Source organism: Somniosus microcephalus, chromosome 7 (assembly GCF_052327205.1).
Source record: "Somniosus microcephalus isolate GS21.2 chromosome 7, FLI_Smic_1.0, whole genome shotgun sequence".
Lineage (NCBI taxonomy): Eukaryota > Metazoa > Chordata > Chondrichthyes > Squaliformes > Somniosidae > Somniosus > Somniosus microcephalus.
In genome coordinates this window covers 131,887,542-131,908,165 of record NC_140993.1, presented here as the reverse complement: position 1 = coordinate 131,908,165, position 20,624 = coordinate 131,887,542, and the positions used below count along the sequence as shown (strand labels likewise).

General features: G+C 48.9%; 1 protein-coding gene across 1 annotated transcript in view; it reads right to left on the bottom strand.

Annotated features, from left to right (window-relative positions):
* LOC147114889 (uncharacterized) overlaps positions 1-20,624 on the bottom strand; it is a 90,996-nt gene that overhangs the window by 67,470 nt on the left and 2,902 nt on the right. Inside the window, exon 2 of the mRNA XM_085992119.1 lies at positions 2,816-3,050. Coding sequence (XP_085848245.1) covers positions 2,816-3,050 — 235 coding nt within the window. The remainder of the gene's footprint in view (positions 1-2,815; positions 3,051-20,624) is intronic.

The window sequence follows — 20,624 nt, the reverse complement described above, 5'->3', positions numbered from 1 at the left end:
ATGCCTTTGTTATCTCTAGACTCAACTATTCGAATGCTGTCCTGGCCAGCCTCCCACTTACCACACTCTGTAAATTTCAGCTCATCCAAAACTCTGCTGGCTGTATCCTAATTTGCTCAGCCATAACCCCTGGGCTTGCTCATTTACATTGCTCCCGGTCCAGCTGTGCCATGATTTAAAAATTCTCATCCTTGTTTTCAAATCCATTCATGGCTTTGCCCCTTCCTATCTCTGCAACATCCTCCAGCCCGACAACCCTCCGAGATTTCTGTGCTCCTCCAATTTTAGCCTCTTGCGTATCCCAGATTTCCATCGCTCCACTATTGGTGGCTGTGCCTTCAGCTGCCTAGACCCTAAACTCTGGAATTTCCTCCCTAAAGCTCTCTGCCATCTCTCCTCCTTTAAGTCATCTTTAAACTTACTTCTTCAACCAAGCTTTTGGTCACCTGTCCTAATATTTCTTTATGTAGCTAGGTGTCAAATTTTATCTGATTATGCTCCTGTGAAGCGCTTTGGGATAATTTACTATGTTAATGACACTATATATATGCAAGTTGTTGTTGTTGACTATGTTTGAAATTGACCCTCTTTATAAGAGGGCTGACAAGTCTGTTAGCAAGTTTTTTGAGGTTGTAACTAGCAGGGTAGATAAGGGGATAAATGGATGTAGTGTATTTGGATTTTCAAAAATCATTCTATAAGGTGCTACACAAAATTAGGGCTTATGGACTTAGGGGTAAGGATTAAGGATTGGTTAATGAACAGAAAACGGAGAGTAGGAATAAACAGGTTATTTTCGGGTTGGCAGGCTATAATTAGTGGGGTACTGCAAGGATCAGTGCTTGGACCTCAGCTATTTACAATCTATATCAATGGCTTAGATGAGGGGACCAAGTGTAAAGTATCCAAGTTTTCTGGCGATACAAAGTTAGGTGGGAAAGTAAGCTGTGAGTTTAGAAGAATGAGAGGCGATCTCATTGAAACATATAAAACTCTTAAGGGGCTTGACAGGGTAGATGCCGAGAGGATGTTTCCCCTGGCTGGGGAGTCTAGAACTAGGGGGCCGCAGTCTCAGAATAAGGGGTCAGCCATTTAGGACTGAGGTGAGGGGAAATTTCTTCACTCAGAGGGTGGTGAATCTTTGGAATTCTCTACCCCAAAGCGCTGTGGATGCTCAATCGTTGAGTATATTCAAGACAGAGATCGATAGATTTTTGGATACTAAGGGAATCAAGGGATATGTGGATAGTGCGGGAAGGTGGTGTTGAGGTAAAAGATCAGTGATGATCTTATTGAATGGCAGAGCAGGCCCGAAGGGCCGAATGGCCTACTCCTGCTCCTATTTCTTATGTTCTTATTTCACTTGGAAAGAAATTTATCTTCTTGATTAACTCAAGCTACAACCCTAGCCTGGAAAACTACTGTGGGCCCCACTCAGGTCATTCCACCTAACTGAACACAAGAATCTTGCAGCCAATGAAGTACTTTTGAACTTCAGATCATCAGGGCAAAGGAGATGGAAGCAGTGGAAATTCTGGCAGATGAGGCTATCCCGTATGTCAGGCTCCCAGGGTGCATGAAGCTACTGCTCACCCCACCCCCTTCATCCAAGTGATTAATATAGATTGTAAATAGTTGAGGCCCCTGTGGCACCCCACTAATTACAGTTTGCCAACCTGAAAATGACCCATTTATCCTGACTCTTTGTTTTCTGTTAGTTAGCCAATCCTCTATCCATGCTAATATATTACCCTCAACCCCGTGAGCTTTTATCTTGTGCAGTAACCTTTTATGTGGCACCTTATCGAATGCCTTCTGGAAATCCAAATACACCACATCTACTGGGATTTACTGATTAGTGGAAATTGTATTTCCCGATTTATCTTATCAAAACCCCTAATTATCAGATCTTTTCTTAAACCTCTGTTCTAAAGAAGAGCCCCAGACTCTGCTTGTAACTAAAGCCTGAAATTGGTGCCAACCAACTTTTTTCTTCGACCAGACCCCTGTGCTACTGGAGCCTACTCCACTTTGTCAGTTTTTCATGCTTCTAATTCTACCTACCAATCCCTTTTTACCTCTTCTCACACTCTCAGTGTCTTGTATATGTATTTTATTTCTTACATTTTTCTAATTTATTTCTCCTTTTGTGTCCTGTGCATATCACTTCTGCTCTTTAACCATTTCATGATCCCCACCATGTCACTTTGCAAGTCATTCTATATCTTTACTGTGTATGCGTGGTCATGTGTGTTTTCCCCCCTTCTCTCTTTCCATTGTTCTGTTCTTTTTTAAATGCTATTCATCTGTAATATCTTTTAGTTCCGAGTATGGCTTTATACCTGAAACATCAACTGAATGCTCAACAGATGCTGCCTGACCTGCTGAGTGTCTCCAGTGTTTTCTGTTTTTGTTGCACAATACTAATACCATTTTAAAACTAATAAAGATTTCTTCCCAATTTATTTTCTTCCCTTGTGTGTGAAGTTTTTGATTGCAATCTCTGTATCCCTCAAGAGTAAAACTGTGATGAAAACATTGGCTTTTAAATTCCACAGGATTTTTACTGGTGTCCCACTGTAAATCCAGCAGGAACCCAGCAGAACCCTGAGGAAAACAAGGTAAACTGCCGGTTTCTGCTGTTTACACTGTTTGCCTGGGGGTTCTGCTGGTCTCTGGCTGGAGTTGTGGCAGGAGACCAGCAGAGGCCCCATAGAATTTCAGGGCCATTGTGATTAAAGTACTCAGTTATGTAACTTTACGAGACAGAAAGGAATATAATACAAGGATATTTTTATCAAGATTTTATACTCACCGGACATAGTAGGTTTTTGCGGCCATTCTATAGGGAACTCAAGCCATTTGTCACCATTAGAATATACAGGTAGGCTCTCATTAATAGAGTAGCTAAACGTGGCTAGATTAGTTACATTTTGCATCTTAAAATAGTGAAGTAATATTGGAGATGTTGCTGGAGTTGATTTTTTTCCTGGTTTTCCAAGTCCTAGACGAATCTTCCAGGGGTTGCCTATGTCTTCTGAGAGATTAATCTGGAATTTCGAAGTGTAGTGGAGGCTATATATTATTATGCTACTTTAGAATGAAATCTTAGCAGTGTCTTTAAAGACCAAAATATTTCCTTTTTGAATATAGTACAATTTTACCACAATATAGTTAATTATTGTCATAATTTTTGGGGCTAAAACCTGTTGGCCATCCCAATTGCAAACACATCAATATTATTACATCTAACCAAGGTCAACCATCTAATAATATTGTTATATTAATAAAAAATTGAGTTTCTACTCCACAATTATATCAATTAAGCCTATGAACGGTTGTGATTACTTTAAATGCCCACACAAATACATTAATTTTGACATTTCACATAACCCTTTTAATTTCTTTTATAACCTAAAGCTTTTCATACCATTTGCACGGCAGACTAATTTTTCCTATTCTAGGGGACTGTTTCCAATTTAAATTAACAGCTAGGATTCGGAAGCTCAATAAAACCTGGATAAATTCACAGATGATTCTAAACTAGGAGGACCAGTTAACTACAAAACAAGTTAGACAAAATGACCTCTGACGTAATAAAACTCACTACACACTTGGTTTGAGCATGAAGCAAGGCTTTAATCAACTTATTGCAGAACATGGAGGTCTAGTTGTCCTACACTAGTTCCTGTCTTACAAAATGTCCCTGGCAAGCTGGGGCCAACGCCCGAGTATTTATACTCCTTGGACGGCGCCACCAGCTGGCCGTCCAGTGTTATTTCATAGGTAGTTTCTCGATGATGAGATTTATGACAAGCCCGATATTGTTCCCTTCTTGCTCATGTGCTGGACATTGGAGCGCACTTCTAGTTCTAGTGAGCTCCATCTATCCAGGTTGAGGTGTGTCCTAATTTGTCAGGTTGGACCTGTTTGCACCCTCAGCACAGGACAACCCCTGGCAGGGCCTTGAATCGGGAATCAGTGTTGCAGCCGCAGGTCTGAGCAGCCTGTAGCTCTGTGGTTGTCTATGGCACTGGGGACCTTCTAGATACTGTTGCAGGACAGTAGCAAGAAAGCATCTACACTCCAAAATTCAACCGTACTTGCCAAAAAAGGCCATTTACCTGTTGGCCTTTACTGTCTGCGTCCTCAGGCTCTCCAATCTGAGGGAGAGTCCAGGGACAAGGCTTCTTAAAAGTGCACTCTAACTCAGTGGCCCTGCAATGCAAGGATGGGAAATTTAGGCGGAAGGGCCAGGAACATGTCTCATTAATATCCCAACTCCGTGCCTGTGACTATTGTAAGTGCAGGCCCTGCTCCAAACTCCTGGGGAACTCCAGAAATCCTGGATCCTGGGGGGAAAATAAAAGCAGTGGAGGTCTGACGTATCAGATCTCTGCATCCTTTTCATCTCCCCAGCTCCTGGAAAATGAGCATTGCCCAGGCTTCAGGCTTATGTCCAATAATGAAGGTGGAACAATGAAATTTAATACAGACAAATGTATTCTATTGCACAAGTGAAAATCTGAAGAACATTTTGCAAATACACAGCCTATCTTTTAGCATTAGATTGGTATTTTGGATGGAGGCTCTTCATTAAAACTGCTGTGTTTTACACAGCATCTGTCACTAGTAGTCTATAAATATTTTTAGTATCTCAGTTGCTTGCCATGCATTTACTTACTTCTTATAACATTATAATTAAGGTTTGTTACATAGCTCCTCTTATTAAGCACACTTAAAACATTTGTTTCAGACTGAGAGTGATGGTTTATTGTCTGATTACTAAGCATAAAATATTTACACTTTGCAATTATTGGTTCTCAAAATTAATTTCCAACTACAAAAAATAGAAAGCTTGTAATTGTGAAATTATTGCACAATTAAAGAAATAAAGAACTTGCATTTATATAGTGCCTTTCACGACGTCAGGATGACCCAAAGCAACCAATGAAGTATTTTGAAGTGTAATCACTATTGTAAGGTAGGAAATATCAAAATTCTTTAAAAGGAAGTCATCAAGATCAGTTTGGTGATCACATCCTTCTCTGTTCACATCTTGTGCAATGAGCATCTTCTGCTTTGATCTCAGTTTAGCCTGGCCTTATTACTAAAACTTGAAATTTGTTGAAATTTCATGCAGTTCTTATTAGATATCATGTAGCAAATTCCAAGAATACCGGTGCTATGTAGCTATTGGAGTCCCCCAAGTATATATCCTTGGACACCTCCTCTTTCTACATGCTGTAGCTTGGCAACATTATCCGCAAACATTTGATTAACTTCAAGACATACAAGACATTAACAAACTTGCGGAATGGGCATGTAAATGGCAAATTTCAATATAGGTAAGCGAGAGATGATGCATTTTGGTAGGAAGAATAAGGAGTCCAAATATTCCTTGAAAAATAAGGCCAGGAAATTTGATGTTGCAGCGCCGGCCGATAAGACCGGTTTTGTTGGTGCCTCGCTTCCGGCCGCTTCCGGCGCGAGACATGGCGGCCACCATTTTGGAGAGCTCGGCAACACTGCCATTGTCTGCACTTGCCTCTCCCATGTAAATATGCAGATCGTGACTTCAATCAGCATGCAACGCCCGAATTGACGTACGACTGCGATTTTGGACGTCGCTGTATTCCATACCGCCCTCTTCTATCCACGCACAGTAGAACGTGCATGCAGCAGTTGTCTTCTTAGACAATCTTCTTCTTAGGCAGTCCCTCGGAACCGAGGATGACTTGCTTCCACATTGAAAATGAGTTTGCAGGTGACTGATGAGTCCAATATGGGACCTACAGTCTCTGTCACAGGTGGGGCAGACGGTGGTTGAAGCGGCGGGTGGGTGGGGTGCTTGGGTTGACGTGTGCTCCTTGCGCTGCCTGCGCTTGGCTTCCGCTTGCTCCCGGTGAAGAGACTCGAGGTGTTCGGCGCCTTCCCGGATGCTTCGCCTCCACTTGGTGCGGTCTTGGGCCAGGGATTCCCAGGTGTCGGTGGGGATGTTACACTTTTTCAAGGAGGCTTTGAGGGTGTCCTTGAAGCATTTCCTCTGCCCACCTGGGGCTCTCTTGCCGTGCCGGAGCACCAAGTAGAGCGCTTGTTTTCGGAGTCTCGTATCGGGCATGCGGACAATGTCACCCGTCCATCGGAGCTGATCGGGCTGGGGATGTTGGCCTGAGCCAGAACACTGATGTTGGTGCGCCTATCCTGCCAATGGATTTGCAGGATCTTGCGGAGGCAACATTGGTGGTACCTCTCCAGTGCTTTGAAGTGCCTGCTGTACATGGTCCATGTCTCTGAGGCAAACAGCAGGGCGGGTATCACTGCTGCTCTGTAGACCATGAGCTTAGTGCCGGGTTTGAGGTCCTAGTCTTCAAACACTCTCTTCCTCAGGCGACCGAAGGCAGGTACAGAGACGCTGTCAGCGCTTCTTATAGGGACACATACCTTTAAAAAATTTTTTTATTCATTTATGGGATGTGGTCTTTGCTGGCAAGGCCAGCATTTATTGCCCATCCCGAATTGCCCTTGAGAAGGGGGTGGTGAGCCGCCTTCTTGAACCGCTGCAGTCCGTGTGGTGAAGGTACTCCCACAGTGCTGTTAGGGAGGGAGTTCCAGTATTTTAACCCAGCAACGATAAAGGATCAGCGATATACTTCTAAGTCAGGATGGTGTGTGACTTGAAGGGGAACTTGGAGGTGCTGGTGTTCCTATGCGCCTGCTGCCCTTTTCCTTCCAGGTGGAAGAGGTCGCAGGTTTGGGAGGCGCTGCCGAAGAAGCCTTGGTGAGTTGCTGCAGTGCATCTTGTAGCTGGTACACACTGCAGCCATGGTACACCGGTGGTGAAGGGAGTGAATGTTTAAGGTGGTGGATGGGGTGCCAATCAAGCGGGCTGCTTTGTCCTGGATAGTATCAAGCTTCTTGAGTGTTGTTGTAGCTTCACTCATCCAGGCAAGTGGAGAGTGTTCCATCACACTCCTTACTTGTGCCTTGTAGATGGTGTAAAGGCTTTGGGGAGTCAGGCGGTGAGACACTCGCCACAGAATACCTAGCCTCTGACCTGCTCTTGTTGCCACAGTATTTATGTGGCTGGTCCAGTTAAGTTACTGGTCAATGGTAACCCCCAAGATGTTGATGGTGGGGAATTCGGTAATGGTAATGCCGTTGAATGTCAAGGGGCAGTGGTTAGAGTCTCGCTTGTTGGAGATAGTCATTGCCTGGTATTTCTGTGGCACGAATGTTACCTGCCACTTATCAGCCCAAGCCTGAATGTCATCCAGGTCTTGCTGCATGCTGGCATGGACTGCTTCATTATCTGAAGAGTTGTGAATGGCGCTGAACACTGTGCAGTCATCAGCGAACAACCCCATTTCTGACCTTATGTTGGAGGGAAGGTCATTGATGAAGCAGCTGAAGATGGTTGAGACCAGGACACTGCCCTGAAGAACGCCTGCTGCAATGTCCTGGGGCTGTGATGATTGACCTTCAACCACCACAACCATCTTCCTTTATGCAGGTATGTCTCCATCCAGTGGAGGGTTTCCCCCCGATTCCCATTGACTTCAGTTTTAGTGAGTAAGTGCCACTTGATAGCACTGTTGATGACACCTTCCATCACTTTGCTGATGATTGAGAGTAGACTGATGGGGCGGTAATTAGCCAGATTGGATTTGTCCTGCTTTTTGTGGACAGAACACACCTTGATTTCCACATTGTCGGAAAGATGACATTGTTGTAGCTGTAAAGGAACAGCTTGGCTAGAAGCACGGCTAGTTCTGGAGTACAAGTCTTCAGCACAATAGCAGGGATGTTGTCTGGGCCCATAACATTTGCTGTATCCAGTGGGCTCAGCCCTTTCTTGATATCACGTGGAGTGAATCGAATTGGCTGAAGACTGGCTTCTATGATGGGGGGGACCTCAGGAGTAGGGCGATATGGATCATCCACTCGGCACTTCTGGCTGAAGATGGTTGCAAACGTTTCAGCCTTGTCTTTTGCACTCATGTGCTGCACCATCATTGAGGATGGGGATATTCATGGAGCCTCCTCCTTCCGTCAGTTGTTTAATAGTCCACCACCATTCACGACTGGATGTGGCAGGACTGCAGAGCTTTGATCTGATCCATTGATTGTGGGATCACTTAGCCCTGTCTATAGCATGCTGCTTCCACTTTTTAGCATGCATGTAGTCCTGTGTTGCAGCTTCCCCAGGTTGGCACCTCATTTTTAGGTACGCCTGGTGCTGCTCCTGGCATGCTCTTCTACACTCCTTATTGAACCAGGGTTGGTCCCCTGGCTTAATGGTAATGGTAGAGTGAGAGATATGCCGGGCGGTGCTGCTGCTGATGGCCCACAGCGCCTCATGGATGCCCAGTTTTGAGCTGCTAGGTCTGTTCTGAATCTATCCCATTTAGCACAGTGGTAGTGCCGCACAACACGATGGAGGATGTCCTCAGTGTGAAAACGGGACTTAGTCTCCACAATGAATGTGCGGTGGTCACTGCTAATACTATCATGGACAGATGCATCTGCGACAGGTAGGTTGGTGAGGATGAGGTCAAGTAGGTTTTTTCCCTCGTGTTGGTTCTTTCACCACCTGTCACAGATCCAGACTGGCAGCTATGTCCTTCAGGACTCAGCCAGTAGTGGTGCTACCGAGCCACTCTTGCTGATGGACATTGAAGTCTGTGCCTTTACTACTCTCAGTGCTTCTTCGAAGTGGTGTTCAACATGGAGGAGTACTGATTCATCACCTGAGGGAGGGCGGTAAGTGGTAATCAGCAGAAGGTTTCCGTGCCCATGCTTGACCGGAAGCCATGAGACTTAATGGGGTCCAGAGTCAATGTTGAGGACTCCCAGGGCCACTCCTTTCTGACTGTATACCTCTGTGTCGCCACCCCTGGTGGGTCTGTCCTGCCGGTGGGACAGGACATGCCCAGGGATGGTGATGAAGGAATCTGAGACATTGGCTGAAAGGTATGATTCTGTGAGTAATGACTGTGTCAGGCTTGACTAGTCTGTAGGACAGCTCTCCCAATTCTGGCACAAGTCCCCCCCTGGAGGGGGAGGGTGAACAGCCAGGGGTCGTGCTCCACATTGGTACCAACGACATAGGTAAAAAGAGGGATGAGGTCCTGCAGCAAGAATTTAGGGAGCTAGGTGAAGGATTAAAGAGCAGGACCTCAAAGGTTGTAATCTCTGGATTACTCCCGGTGCCACGTGCTAGTGAGTATAGGAATGGGAAGATAGAACAGATGAATGCGTGGCTAAAGGGATGGTGCAGGAGGGAGGGCTTTAGTTTCCTGGATCACTGGGTCTGCTTCTGGGAAAGGTGGGACTTGTACAAGTCGGACGGTTTACACCTGAACCAGAGGGGAACCAATATCCTTGCGGGGAGGTTTGCTAGCACTGCTGGGGGGGGGGTTTAAACTAACTTGGCAGGGGGATGGGGTACAGAGTGGAGCTATAGCAGGGGGTGATTTACAGCCAAATACAGAGAAAAAAACAAGGCACAGCAAACATGTGAAGGCAAAAGGGAATATGGCAGGGCTGGAAGGCATTTATTTTAATGCAAGGAGTCTTGCAAATAAGGTGGATGAACTGAAGTTGTTGTTGAACACATGGGAGTACGATATTGTTGCTGTCACGGAGACATGGTTGAGGGAGGGTCAGGACTGGCAGCTCAATATTCCGGGGTATAGAATCTTCAGGCGAGACAGAGGGGGGTGTAAAAGGGGAGGGGGTGTTGCAATATTAATTAAGGAGTCAATTACTGCTGTAAGGAGGGATGATATATTAGCGGGTTCCTCTAATGAGGCCATATGGGTAGAACTTAAAAACAAAAAGGGGGCAAGCACTTTGCTGGGAGTGTACTATAGGCCCCCAAACAGTCAGGGGGAGATAGAGGAACAGATATGTAGGCAAATCTCAGAAAAGTGCGAAAATAATAGGGTAATAATAGTGGGGGATTTCAACTTCCCCAATATTAATTGGGATAGTCAGAGTGTGAAAGGTTTAGAGGGTGCAGAATTCTTAAAGTGCATCCAGGAGAGCTTTTTGAGCCAACATGTAGAAAGTCCTACAAGAGAGGGGGCGATACTGGACCTAATTCTGGGGAATGTAGCCGGGCAAGTGGTGGAAGTGTCAGTAGGAGAGCATTTTGGCGACAGTGACCATAATTCGGTGAGATTTAAGGTGGTCATGGAAAAAGACAAAGACGGCCCGGAAATAAGGGTTCTAAATTGGGGGAAGGCCGATTTTAATATGATAAGGCAGGATCTGGCCAAAGTGGACTGGGAGCAGCTACTTATAGGAAAATCCACATCAAGACAGTGGGAGACTTTCAGAAGGGAAATAGAGAGAGTACAACGCCAACATGTTCCTGTAAAGGTCAAGGGTGGGACCAACAAGCAAAGGGAACCTTGGATGACAAGGGATATACAAAAATGCATTAGAAATAAAAGGGGGGCTTTTGGCAGTTACAAAAGACTAAAGACGGAAGAAGCCCTAGAGGAGTATAAAAAGTGCAGGGGCATACTTAAAAAAGAAATTAGGAGGGCGAGGAGGGGCCATGAAATAACACTGGCGAGCAAAATAAAGGAAAATCCTAAGATGTTTTATAAGTATATTAAGGGCAAGAGGATAACCAGGGAAAGGGTAGGGCCCATTAGGGACCAAAGTGGCAATCTGTGTGTAGAGCCAGATGATGTAGGCGGGGTTTTAAATGAATTTTTTGCATCTGTGTTCACTATGGAGAGAGACGATGCAGACATAGAAATCGGGCAAGGGGACTGTGACATACTTGAACATATTAGCATCGAGAGGGAGGAGGTGCTAGCGGTTTTAGCAGGCCAAAAAGTGGATAAATCCCCAGGCCCGGACGAGATGTATCCCAGGCTGCTGTGGGAGGCAAAGGAGGAGATTGCAGGGGCTCTGACACAAATTTTCAGAACCTCTCTGGCCACAGGGGATGTACCAGAGGACTGGAGAACAGCTAATGTAGTACCATTATACAAGAAGGGTAGCAGGGATAAACCAGCGAATTACAGGCCAGTGAGCCTAACATCTGTGGTAGGGAAATTATTGGAAAAAATTCTGAGGGACAAAATTAGTCTCCACTTGGAGAGGCAAGGATTAATCGGGGATAGTCAGCATGGCTTTGTCAAGGGTAAATCATGTCTGACAAATCTGATTGAATTTTTCGAGGGGGTGACTAGGTGTGTGGATGAGGGAAATGCTGTGGATGTGGTTTACATGGACTTCAGTAAAGCTTTTGACAAAGTCCCGCATAGGAGACTGGTCAAGAAGGTAAGAGCCCATGGGATCCAGGGTGCCTTGGCGCGTTGGATCCTAAACTGGCTGAGTGGCAGGAGGCAGAGGGTGATGGTCGAAGGATGCTTTTGTGACTGGAAGCCTGTGTCCAGTGGGGTACCTCAGGGATCGGTGCTGGGTCCCTTGTTGTTTGTGAGCTACATAAATGATTTGGATGAGAATGTAAAAGGTATGATCAGTAAGTTCGCAGATGACACGAAAATTGGTGGGGTGGTAAATTGCGAGGAGGAAAGCCTCAGGCTACAGGACGATATAAACGGGTTGGTCAGATGGGCGGAAAAGTGGCAAATGGAATTTAACCCTGAAAAGTGCGAGGTGATGCATTTTGGATGGACAAATAAGGCAAGGGAATACACAATGAGTGGTAGGACCCTAGGAAGTACAGAGGGTCAGAGGGACCTTGGTGTACATGTACATAGATCTCTGAAGGCAGCGGAACAGGTAGATAAGGTGGTTAAAAAGGCATATGGGATACTTGCCTTCATTGGATATGTCGAGGGCATCCTGAAACCCATCGTACAGGGAACCCCCAGCTTCTGTCGCGACACTACAGACTTCTTACAGAGGCTCAGCACCCACGGACCAGTTGAACCAGGAACACTCCTCGCCACGATGGACGTCTCGGCACTCTACACCAGTATCCCCCACGATGACGGCATCGCTGCGACAGCCTCAGTACTCAACACCAACAACAGCCAATCTCCAGACGCCATCCTACAACTCATCCGCTTCATCCTTGACCACAATGTCTTCACCTTCGACAACCAGTTCTTTACCCAAACACACGGAACAGCCATGGGGACCAAATTCGCACCCCAATACGCAAACATCTTCATGCACAAGTTCGAGCAAGACTTCTTCGCTGCACAGGATCTCCAACCAACGCTATACACCAGATACATCGACGACATTTTCTTCCTATGGACCCACGGCGAAGAATCACTGAAAAGACTACACGATAACATCAACAAGTTCCATCCCACCATCAAACTCACCATGGACTACTCCTCAGAATCAGTCTCATTCCTGGACACACGAATCTCCATCAAAGACGGACACCTCAGCACTTCACTCTACCGCAAGCCCACGGACAACCTCACGATGCTTCACTTCTCCAGCTTCCACCCTAACCACGTTAAAGAAGCCATCCCCTATGGGCAAGCCCTGCGAATACACAGGATCTGCTCAGACGAGGAGGAACACGATGGACACCTACAGACACTGAAAGACGCCCTTGTAAGAACGGGATATGACGCTCGACTCGTCGATCGACAGTTCCGACGGGCCACAGCGAAAAATCGCATAGACCTCCTCAGAAGACAAACACGGGACACAACCAACAGAGTACCCTTCGTCGTCCAGTACTTCCCCGGAGCGGAGAAACTACGCCATGTTCTTCGCAGCCTTCAACATGTCATCGATGATGACGAACACCTCGCTAAGGCCATCCCCACGCCTCCACTACTCGCTTTCAAACAGCCGCCTAACCTCAAACAGACCATCGTTCGCAGCAAATTACCCAGCTTTCAGGAGAACAGCGACCACGACACCACACAACCCTGCCACAGCAACCTCTGCAAGACATGCCAGATCATCAACACAGATACCATCATCACACGTGAGGACACCACCCACCAGGTACATGGTACATACTCATGTGACTCGGCCAACGTTGTCTACCTCATACGTTGCAGGAAAGGATGCCCCGGAGCATGGTACATCGGCGAGACCATGCAGACACTGCGACAACGGATGAACGGACACCGCGCAACAATCACCAGGCAGGAATGTTCCCTCCCAGTCGGGGAACACTTCAGCAGTCAAGGACATTCAGCCTCCGATCTTCGGGTAAGCATTCTCCAAGTGGCCTTCGAGACACACGACAACGCAAAATCGTCGAGCAGAAACTGATAGCCAAGTTCCGCACTCATGAGGACGGCCTCAACCGAGATCTTGGGTTCATGTCACGCTACATGTAACCCCACCTGATGCAGGGTCATCCAGACTCGAGTCGACATTGGCTTGTTCTCTCTACACAGATGTGGCCGGACCTGCTGTGATTTCCAGCCAAAAAAAATGTTTTTTGTCTGTTTTTTTGCTTTTCATACAGACCCCAGCATCTGCAATATTTGACCCCTTGTGACCCCACCTCATTGTTCTTTGATGTAATGTTTCCCTGACTGACCTGTTTGGACACCATTCACACCTTTGACTGCTGTGATTATCTCTCTGCCAAGGTGCGATAAATGGCAGTTGGAAAGGTTACCTGTAAACATCTGACATGATTCTCTGACTATATAAGCTGTGTCTTTATGCATTTCTCCACTTCACCTGAAGAAGGAGCAGCGCTCCGAAAGCTTGTGATTTCAAATAAAGCTGTTGGACTATAACCTGGTGTTGTGTGACTTCTTACATTTGTCCACCCCAGTCCAACTCCGGCATCTCCACACCATGGCTTCATTAGCCGAGGCATAGAATATAAGAGCAGGGAGGTTATGATGGAGCTGTACAAAACGCTGGTGAGGCCACAGCTGGAGTACTGTGTGCAGTTCTGGTCGCCTCACTATAGGAAGGATGTGATTGCTTTGGAGAGGGTGCAGAGAAGATTCACCAGGATGTTACCTGGGATGGAGCGCCTCAGCTATGAAGAAAGACTAAACAGGCTGGGGTTGTTTTCCTTGGAGCAGAGAAGGCTGAGGGGGGACCTAATTGAGGTGTACAAAATGATGAGGGGCATAGATAGGGTAGATAAAGAGGAACTTTTCCCCTTAGTAGGGGGGTCAATAACAAGGGGGCATAGATTCAGGGTAAGGGGCAGGAGATTTAGAGGGGATTTGAGGAGGAACTTTTTCACCCAGAGGGTGGTTGGAATCTGGAACTCACTGCCTGAAAGGGTGGTAGAGGCAGGAACCCTCACAACATTCAAGAAGCATTTGGATGAGCACTTGAAATGCCATTGCATACAAGGCTATGGACCAAATGCTGGAAAATGGGATTAGACTGGACAGGGATGGATGGGCGGCGCAGACACGATGGGCCGAAGGGCCTCTTTCTGTGCTGTAAAACTCTATGACTCTATGACTCTATGTTGCAGGGTCGATTGGGTGTGCCGCTGCCGTGTCCGTAGCCGGGTGGTCCGTCCGGTTTCATTCTTATTATGGTGTTTCAGTAGCGGTTTGTTACAACTGAGTGGCTTGCTAGGCCATTTCAAATGGAGTTAAGAGTCAACCACATTGCTGTGGGTCTGGAGTCACATATAGGCCAGACCAGGTAAGGACAGATTTCCTTCCCTGGGTTTTTACAACAATCCAATAGTTTCATGGTTACCATTACTGATACTAGCTTTTTATTCCAGATTTATTTAATTAACTGAATTTAAATTCCCCAGCTGCCATGGTGGGATTTGAACTCACGTCGCTGGATCATTAGTCCAGGTCTACATGGATTACTAGCCCAGTGACATAACCACTATGCGACCGTTCCCTGATCTTTCAGGTAAGAGTCGATTTCAACTTTTGGAGTGTTTTTTTAATATTTAATTGGAGTAGTGGCTTGGTGCAATACCTTTAAGAAGTTGTTAAAGTGTACTGGGAGTGCTGCTGGACGCTTGCAAGGTTTTGGATGTTAAAGCAAGGGCTCCGAGAACACCACTTGCTCACAGTCCTGGGGGCTCTAGTTGCAGTCCCTCTTGGGCGGCAACATCATATGGAGATGAAACAGAGACAGCAAAGGGGGCAAGCTGCTCGCAGAGGGAAGAGGTGGAAGCAGAAAAGGAGGAAGCTGAAGGAAGGAGGCAACCCAGACAGCCCCCTTCTGGTTGGGATATCCGGAATCAAATCATCCGCCTGCGGTACCAGTGACCACAAACCCAATTCCCCTTTCAACATTTGTCCCACAGCTTAACATCCCTCTGTTACTGACTATCACAGCATACTATTGGCCACAATGCTGAAACAAAAGCCACTACAAAGCACAACTTTCCAATCCAACTTTATTCATATATGCATCCAATATTACATCAAATAATCAACTAATCACCCTTGTGCATTTCCTTAGTGACTGTCTTGTGTGTGCCTTTGCCTATCCTAGCGATGTCACTCTGTGCTACCCCAGTGGCTGCAGCGTGGTTGGTGGAAGGCTGCTGACTTTCAGTGGGGGAGGTAGCAGATGGCCTTATATTATTGTAGAGTAAAGATTCAACACTCATTATGTTAGATTAAACGTAAAATTTAATGGGGCCATGGTCCCTTTAAGGATCCTGGCTTAAAACGTGTCATGAATGAGGTCACTATACCCGCTCCATCTAATTGGGCCGGGTAACACGCTGGGCGGGCTTAATAGGCCCCATTAAGGTAAGTTCATTTTCTGCAGCGGGATGGAGCCAGCAGCGGGGTTGGGACCCGCCATGGACACCGGCCGCACCAGACCCACCAAGGTAAGGAAAATTCCGGCCATTGTCTTTGGCCCCACCACAAGCACCATACTCTTGCCAATGATTCTATGCCCCTCTCCAGTCAGTGTCTTAAGTTGAACCGTACTGTTTTCAACCTCGGCCTTCTATTCAACCTTAAGCTTAGCTTCTGACCTCATATTCTCTCCATCACAAAGACCGTCTACATGCACCTCTGTAAAATCATCTACCTCCGCCCCTACCACAGTCCATCTGTTGCTCATACCCTTATCCATGACTTTGTCACTTCAAGATTCAACTATCCCAGTGCTCTCCTGACTGGTCTTCAATCCTCCACCCTCTGCAAGTTCCAGCTCATCTAAAACTCTGCTGCCTGTATCCCAACCCACAACAAGACCCACTCTCTCATCACGCCTGTTCTCAATGATAATACTAGCTTCCATTCCCCAGTGCCGCCAATTTAAAATTGTTATTCATGTTTAAATTCCTTCATGGTTTTACACCTCCCTATCTCCATTTCCACCTCCGACAGAGCACTGAAATGGCTCTAATCAAAGTCACCAATTACATTCTCTGTGACTGTGACCATGGTGTACTATCCCTCCTCATCCTTCTCGACCTGTCTTTAGCCTTTGACATTGTTGACCACACCATCCTCCTCCAGCTGAGTGGGTCTGCCCTTGATTGGGTCAGTAAGAGTGAAACCAATTGTAGCCAGAGCAATGGCTTCTCTTCCTGCTCCTGCACCATTACCTGCGTGGTCCCCCAAGGATCTATCCTTAGCCCTCTCCTATTCCTCATCTACATGCTGCCCCTTGTTCTCATCATCCGAAGACAAGTGCCATATATATGCTTTCTTTCTACCATCTTTCTTGACTTCTCCACTGCCTCTATCTTGTCAACCTGCTTGTCCGGCATCCAGTTCTGGATGAGCCATAATTTCCTCAGTTAAATATTAGGAAGACTGAAGTCATCATCTTTGGTCCTCCCACAAAATCCGTTCCCTCACCTCTAATTCCATCCTTCTCCCTGGCCACTGCCTCAGGTTGAAACAGATTGTTTGCCCCTCAGCGTCCTATTTAAATGTGAGCTGAGCTTTCAACCCTGTATCCTCTCCATTATCAAGCCTGTCTATTTCCACCTTCATAACATTGCCCATCTCCAGCCCTGCCTCAGCCCATGTGCTGCTGAAACCATTATCCATGCCTTTGCCAACTCCAGCTTCGACTGTGCCAATGCTGTTCTGGCTAGCCTCTCATGCTCCACCCTCCATAATCTTCAGCTTGTGGCGTTGCCACATTGGGGAAACACTGTGTGTATGTAGATAAACCTGTATAATCCCCTTTTAACTGCTGTATTCCCATCCCCCCGCAAGACAGTTGCAAGCTGAGAGGAATAAGGCACGTTCAGACTTGCCTGCTGCTGATAGAAGGAAAACCAATCAGGTTCCAGCAGGTGACCAATCCGTGAGTCATCACAGGTTCGCGGGCTTCACGAATTCAGTACTGTATTGTGAGAGTTGGAGTAAAGACCTATTTCTTGTAGCTCGCTGTGTTGCCTATTTCTTTACGCGGGAGACCGTAGTCCCCCACATTGGTGACCCCGAATGTCGGCGGCCGAAGCCCCCGACTCACGCAGCCCTACAGAGGCCAGCAATGACCCGATGGCAACCAGCAGCAGCCTGATGTCGGCCGGCGCCGCGTCCTTGAAGCTCCCCACCTTCTGGGAACACCAAGCACCAGCTTGGTTCGCGCACTCGGAGGCCCAATTCACCCTTCGCAGGGTTCAAGACGATGAAGAAAGGTACCTCCACGTAGTCTCAGCACTAGCAAGCTCTACCGCCGCCGAAGTTCTCGACCTGCTGGGGAACCCACCACAGACCGGCAAGTACTCAACCATTAAGGGCCGCTTGCTGCAGGCTTACGGCCTGTCCAAGGAGGAGAGGGCCCGCAGGCTTCTCTCACTACCAGGCCTCGGCGATTCTACCCTGACCCAGTTGATGAGCTGGATGCTTGCGCTCCTGGGCTCTGAACCGCAGTGCTTTTTGTTTCGGGCCCTTTTCCTCAGCCTGCTTCCTCAGCAGGTACAGACTGCCCTCGCGGGGTCCCCGATCACGGACTGCGTACAACTGGCAGCCGCTGCGGACAAAGTTTTCGCCGTTGCCCAACTCGGCTGTGCAGCCGCGAGGCTCCCCGACACCACCGAGCGCGCGCCGCCATGCCAGGCCGCAGAACTATGCTACTACCACGCGCGTTTCGGCCACAAGGCCCAACGCTGCAGAGCACCCTGCTCTTTCGATCAAACCAAGATGGCCGCCCGGTCCAACGCAACAGCCCCGCGCCGCCGCCTAGGCCCGCTCGACCGCACCCCCGCCGCCACGATGGCCATCGGCACCGCAGGTAAACTGCTGTACATAACCGACTCTCTTTCAGGGCGCAGATTCCTTTGCGACGCCGGAGCCCAATGCAGCATAATTCCTGCATCCCAGCTCGACATCCAGGCAGGCCGCAGCGGCCCACCCCTCGTGGCGGCAAATGGCGCAGCCATGGCTACTTTCGGAAAGCGACGGGCCGAGGTTTGTTTCAACGGCCAGCGATTTACGTGGGATTTCGTGACAGCCTCGGTGGCACATCCTTTGCTGGGCGCCGATTTTCTTTGCGCCCACGGACTCCTGGTCGACGTCCGCGACAGGCGCCTGATCGACGCAGCAACTTTCGCTTCACTGGCCTGCCAGCAGAGCAACAACCCGGCCCTCGTCGGGTCCTGCTCCGCCCCGGCGCATGACGACTACGCCCGCCTACTCGCAGATTTCCCGAGGCTCACACAACTGACCTTCTCAGCCGCGGCAGCCAAGCATGGGGTCGAGCACCACATCGCCACTATGGGACCACCAGTGTTCGCTCGAGCCAGACGCCTGGACCCAGCCAAGATGGCAGTGGCCAAGGAAGAATTCGCCACGATGGAAAAACTGGGCATCATCCGCCGCTCGAACAGCCCTTGGTCGTCCCCCCTCCACATTGTGCCCAAGCCGGGTGGTAGCTGGCGCCCCTGCGGCGGCTACAGACGGCTCAACGATGCCACCACGCCCGATAGATACCCCATTCCGCACATCCAAGACTTCTCGGCACACCTAGCAGGAAAGTCCGTCTTTTCCAAGGTCGACCTGATTCGCGGCTACCATCAGGTCCCCGTCCACCACGCAGACGTCCAGAAGACGGCGGTCATCACCCCCTTCGGACTGTTCGAGTTCCTGCGCATGCCCTTCGGGCTTAAGAACGCCGCACAGGCCTTCCAACGGCTCATGGACTCAGTCCTACGGGACCTGAACTTCCTGTTCGTCTATCTGGACGATATCCTCGTGGCCAGTACCAGCAAGGCCGAGCACATCGCGCATTTGCGCTCCCTTTTCCAGCACCTCAGCCAACACGGGTTAATCGTCAACCCGGCCAAATGCCAGTTCGGAGCAGCCCAAATTGACTTTCTCAGCCACAGAATCTCGCCAAGGGGAGCCATTCCCCTACCTTCCAAGGTGCAGGCGGTGGCGGACTTTCCCCAGCCCACCTCGGTTAAGGCGCTGCAGGAATTTTTGGGGATGGTCAATTTCTATCACCGGTTCGTGCCCAAGGCCGCCGCACTCATGCGCCCCCTCTACGAAGCCACCAGGGGCAAAACGGGCAAAGAGCAACTCACCTGGTCCAGCGAGACTGCGACAGCCTTCCACCAGACCAAAAGCGCCTTGGCCAACGCCACACTACTGGCCCACCCCATCCCGGGCGCCAAGACCGCCCTCACCACGGACGCCTCAGATTACGCCGTCGGCGCCGTCCAGCAACAGTGGGTCGAAGGCACGTGGCAGCCACTGGCATTTTTCAACCGACAGCTGCGCAAGAACGAGCAGGCCTACAGCACGTTCAACAGAGAGCTCCTGGCCCTGTTCCTGGCAATCCGGCACTTCCGTTTCCTTCTGGAAGGCCGGCCGTTCACTGCATTCGTGGACCACAAGCCGCTCACTTTCGCCATGGCCAAAGTAACCGAACCCTGGTCCGCGCGCCAACAGCGCCAACTCAACTTCATCTCGGAGTTCACCACGGACACCCGCCACGTCGCCGACAAGGACAATTTGGTGGCCGACTGCCTCTCAAGACCCTCGCTCCACGCAGTGCACCTGGGCGTCGACTACGCCAGCATGGCGAGAGACCAGGCTGCTGACGCGGAGATCCAGGCCCTCAGGACGTCAACTACCAGCCTCACCCTGGCCGACATTCACTTCCACGCAGCCGGCACAACCCTCCTGTGCGACGTCTCAGTCCCCTCGCCTAGGCCGGTCGTTCCATCCGCCTGGCGCAAGCGAGTTTTCGACATCATCCACGGCCTTTCACATCCAGGGATGCGTGCGTCTCAGAAACTTATGTCCGCCAAGTTCGTCTGGCCTGGACTCCACAAGTATGTGAGAGACTGGACCAACACATGCGTGCCATGTCAGCGCGCTAAGGTCCAGCAGTACACCAAGGCGCCATTGGAGTGTTTCCCGGTGCCCGAGAGGCGTTTCGACCACGTCCACGTCGATCTGGTAGGCCCTTTGCCGCTGTCGCACGGTTTTACACACCTGCTCACGATCATCGACCGCACCACCAGATGGCCCGAGGTGGTTCCCCTCGCCTCCACCACCACGACCGACATCGCGCGAGCATTCGTCTCGACATGGGTGGCCCGGTTCGGCGTGCCGACCGACATATCCTCGGACAGAGGCCCCCAGTTCACCTCCCACTTGTGGAATGCCATCATCGCCGGCCTCGGCACCAAGTTGCACAGGACAACAGCCTACCACCCACAGGCCAACGGGCTCTGCGAGCGCTTTCATCGTTCTTTGAAAGCCTCCCTCCGC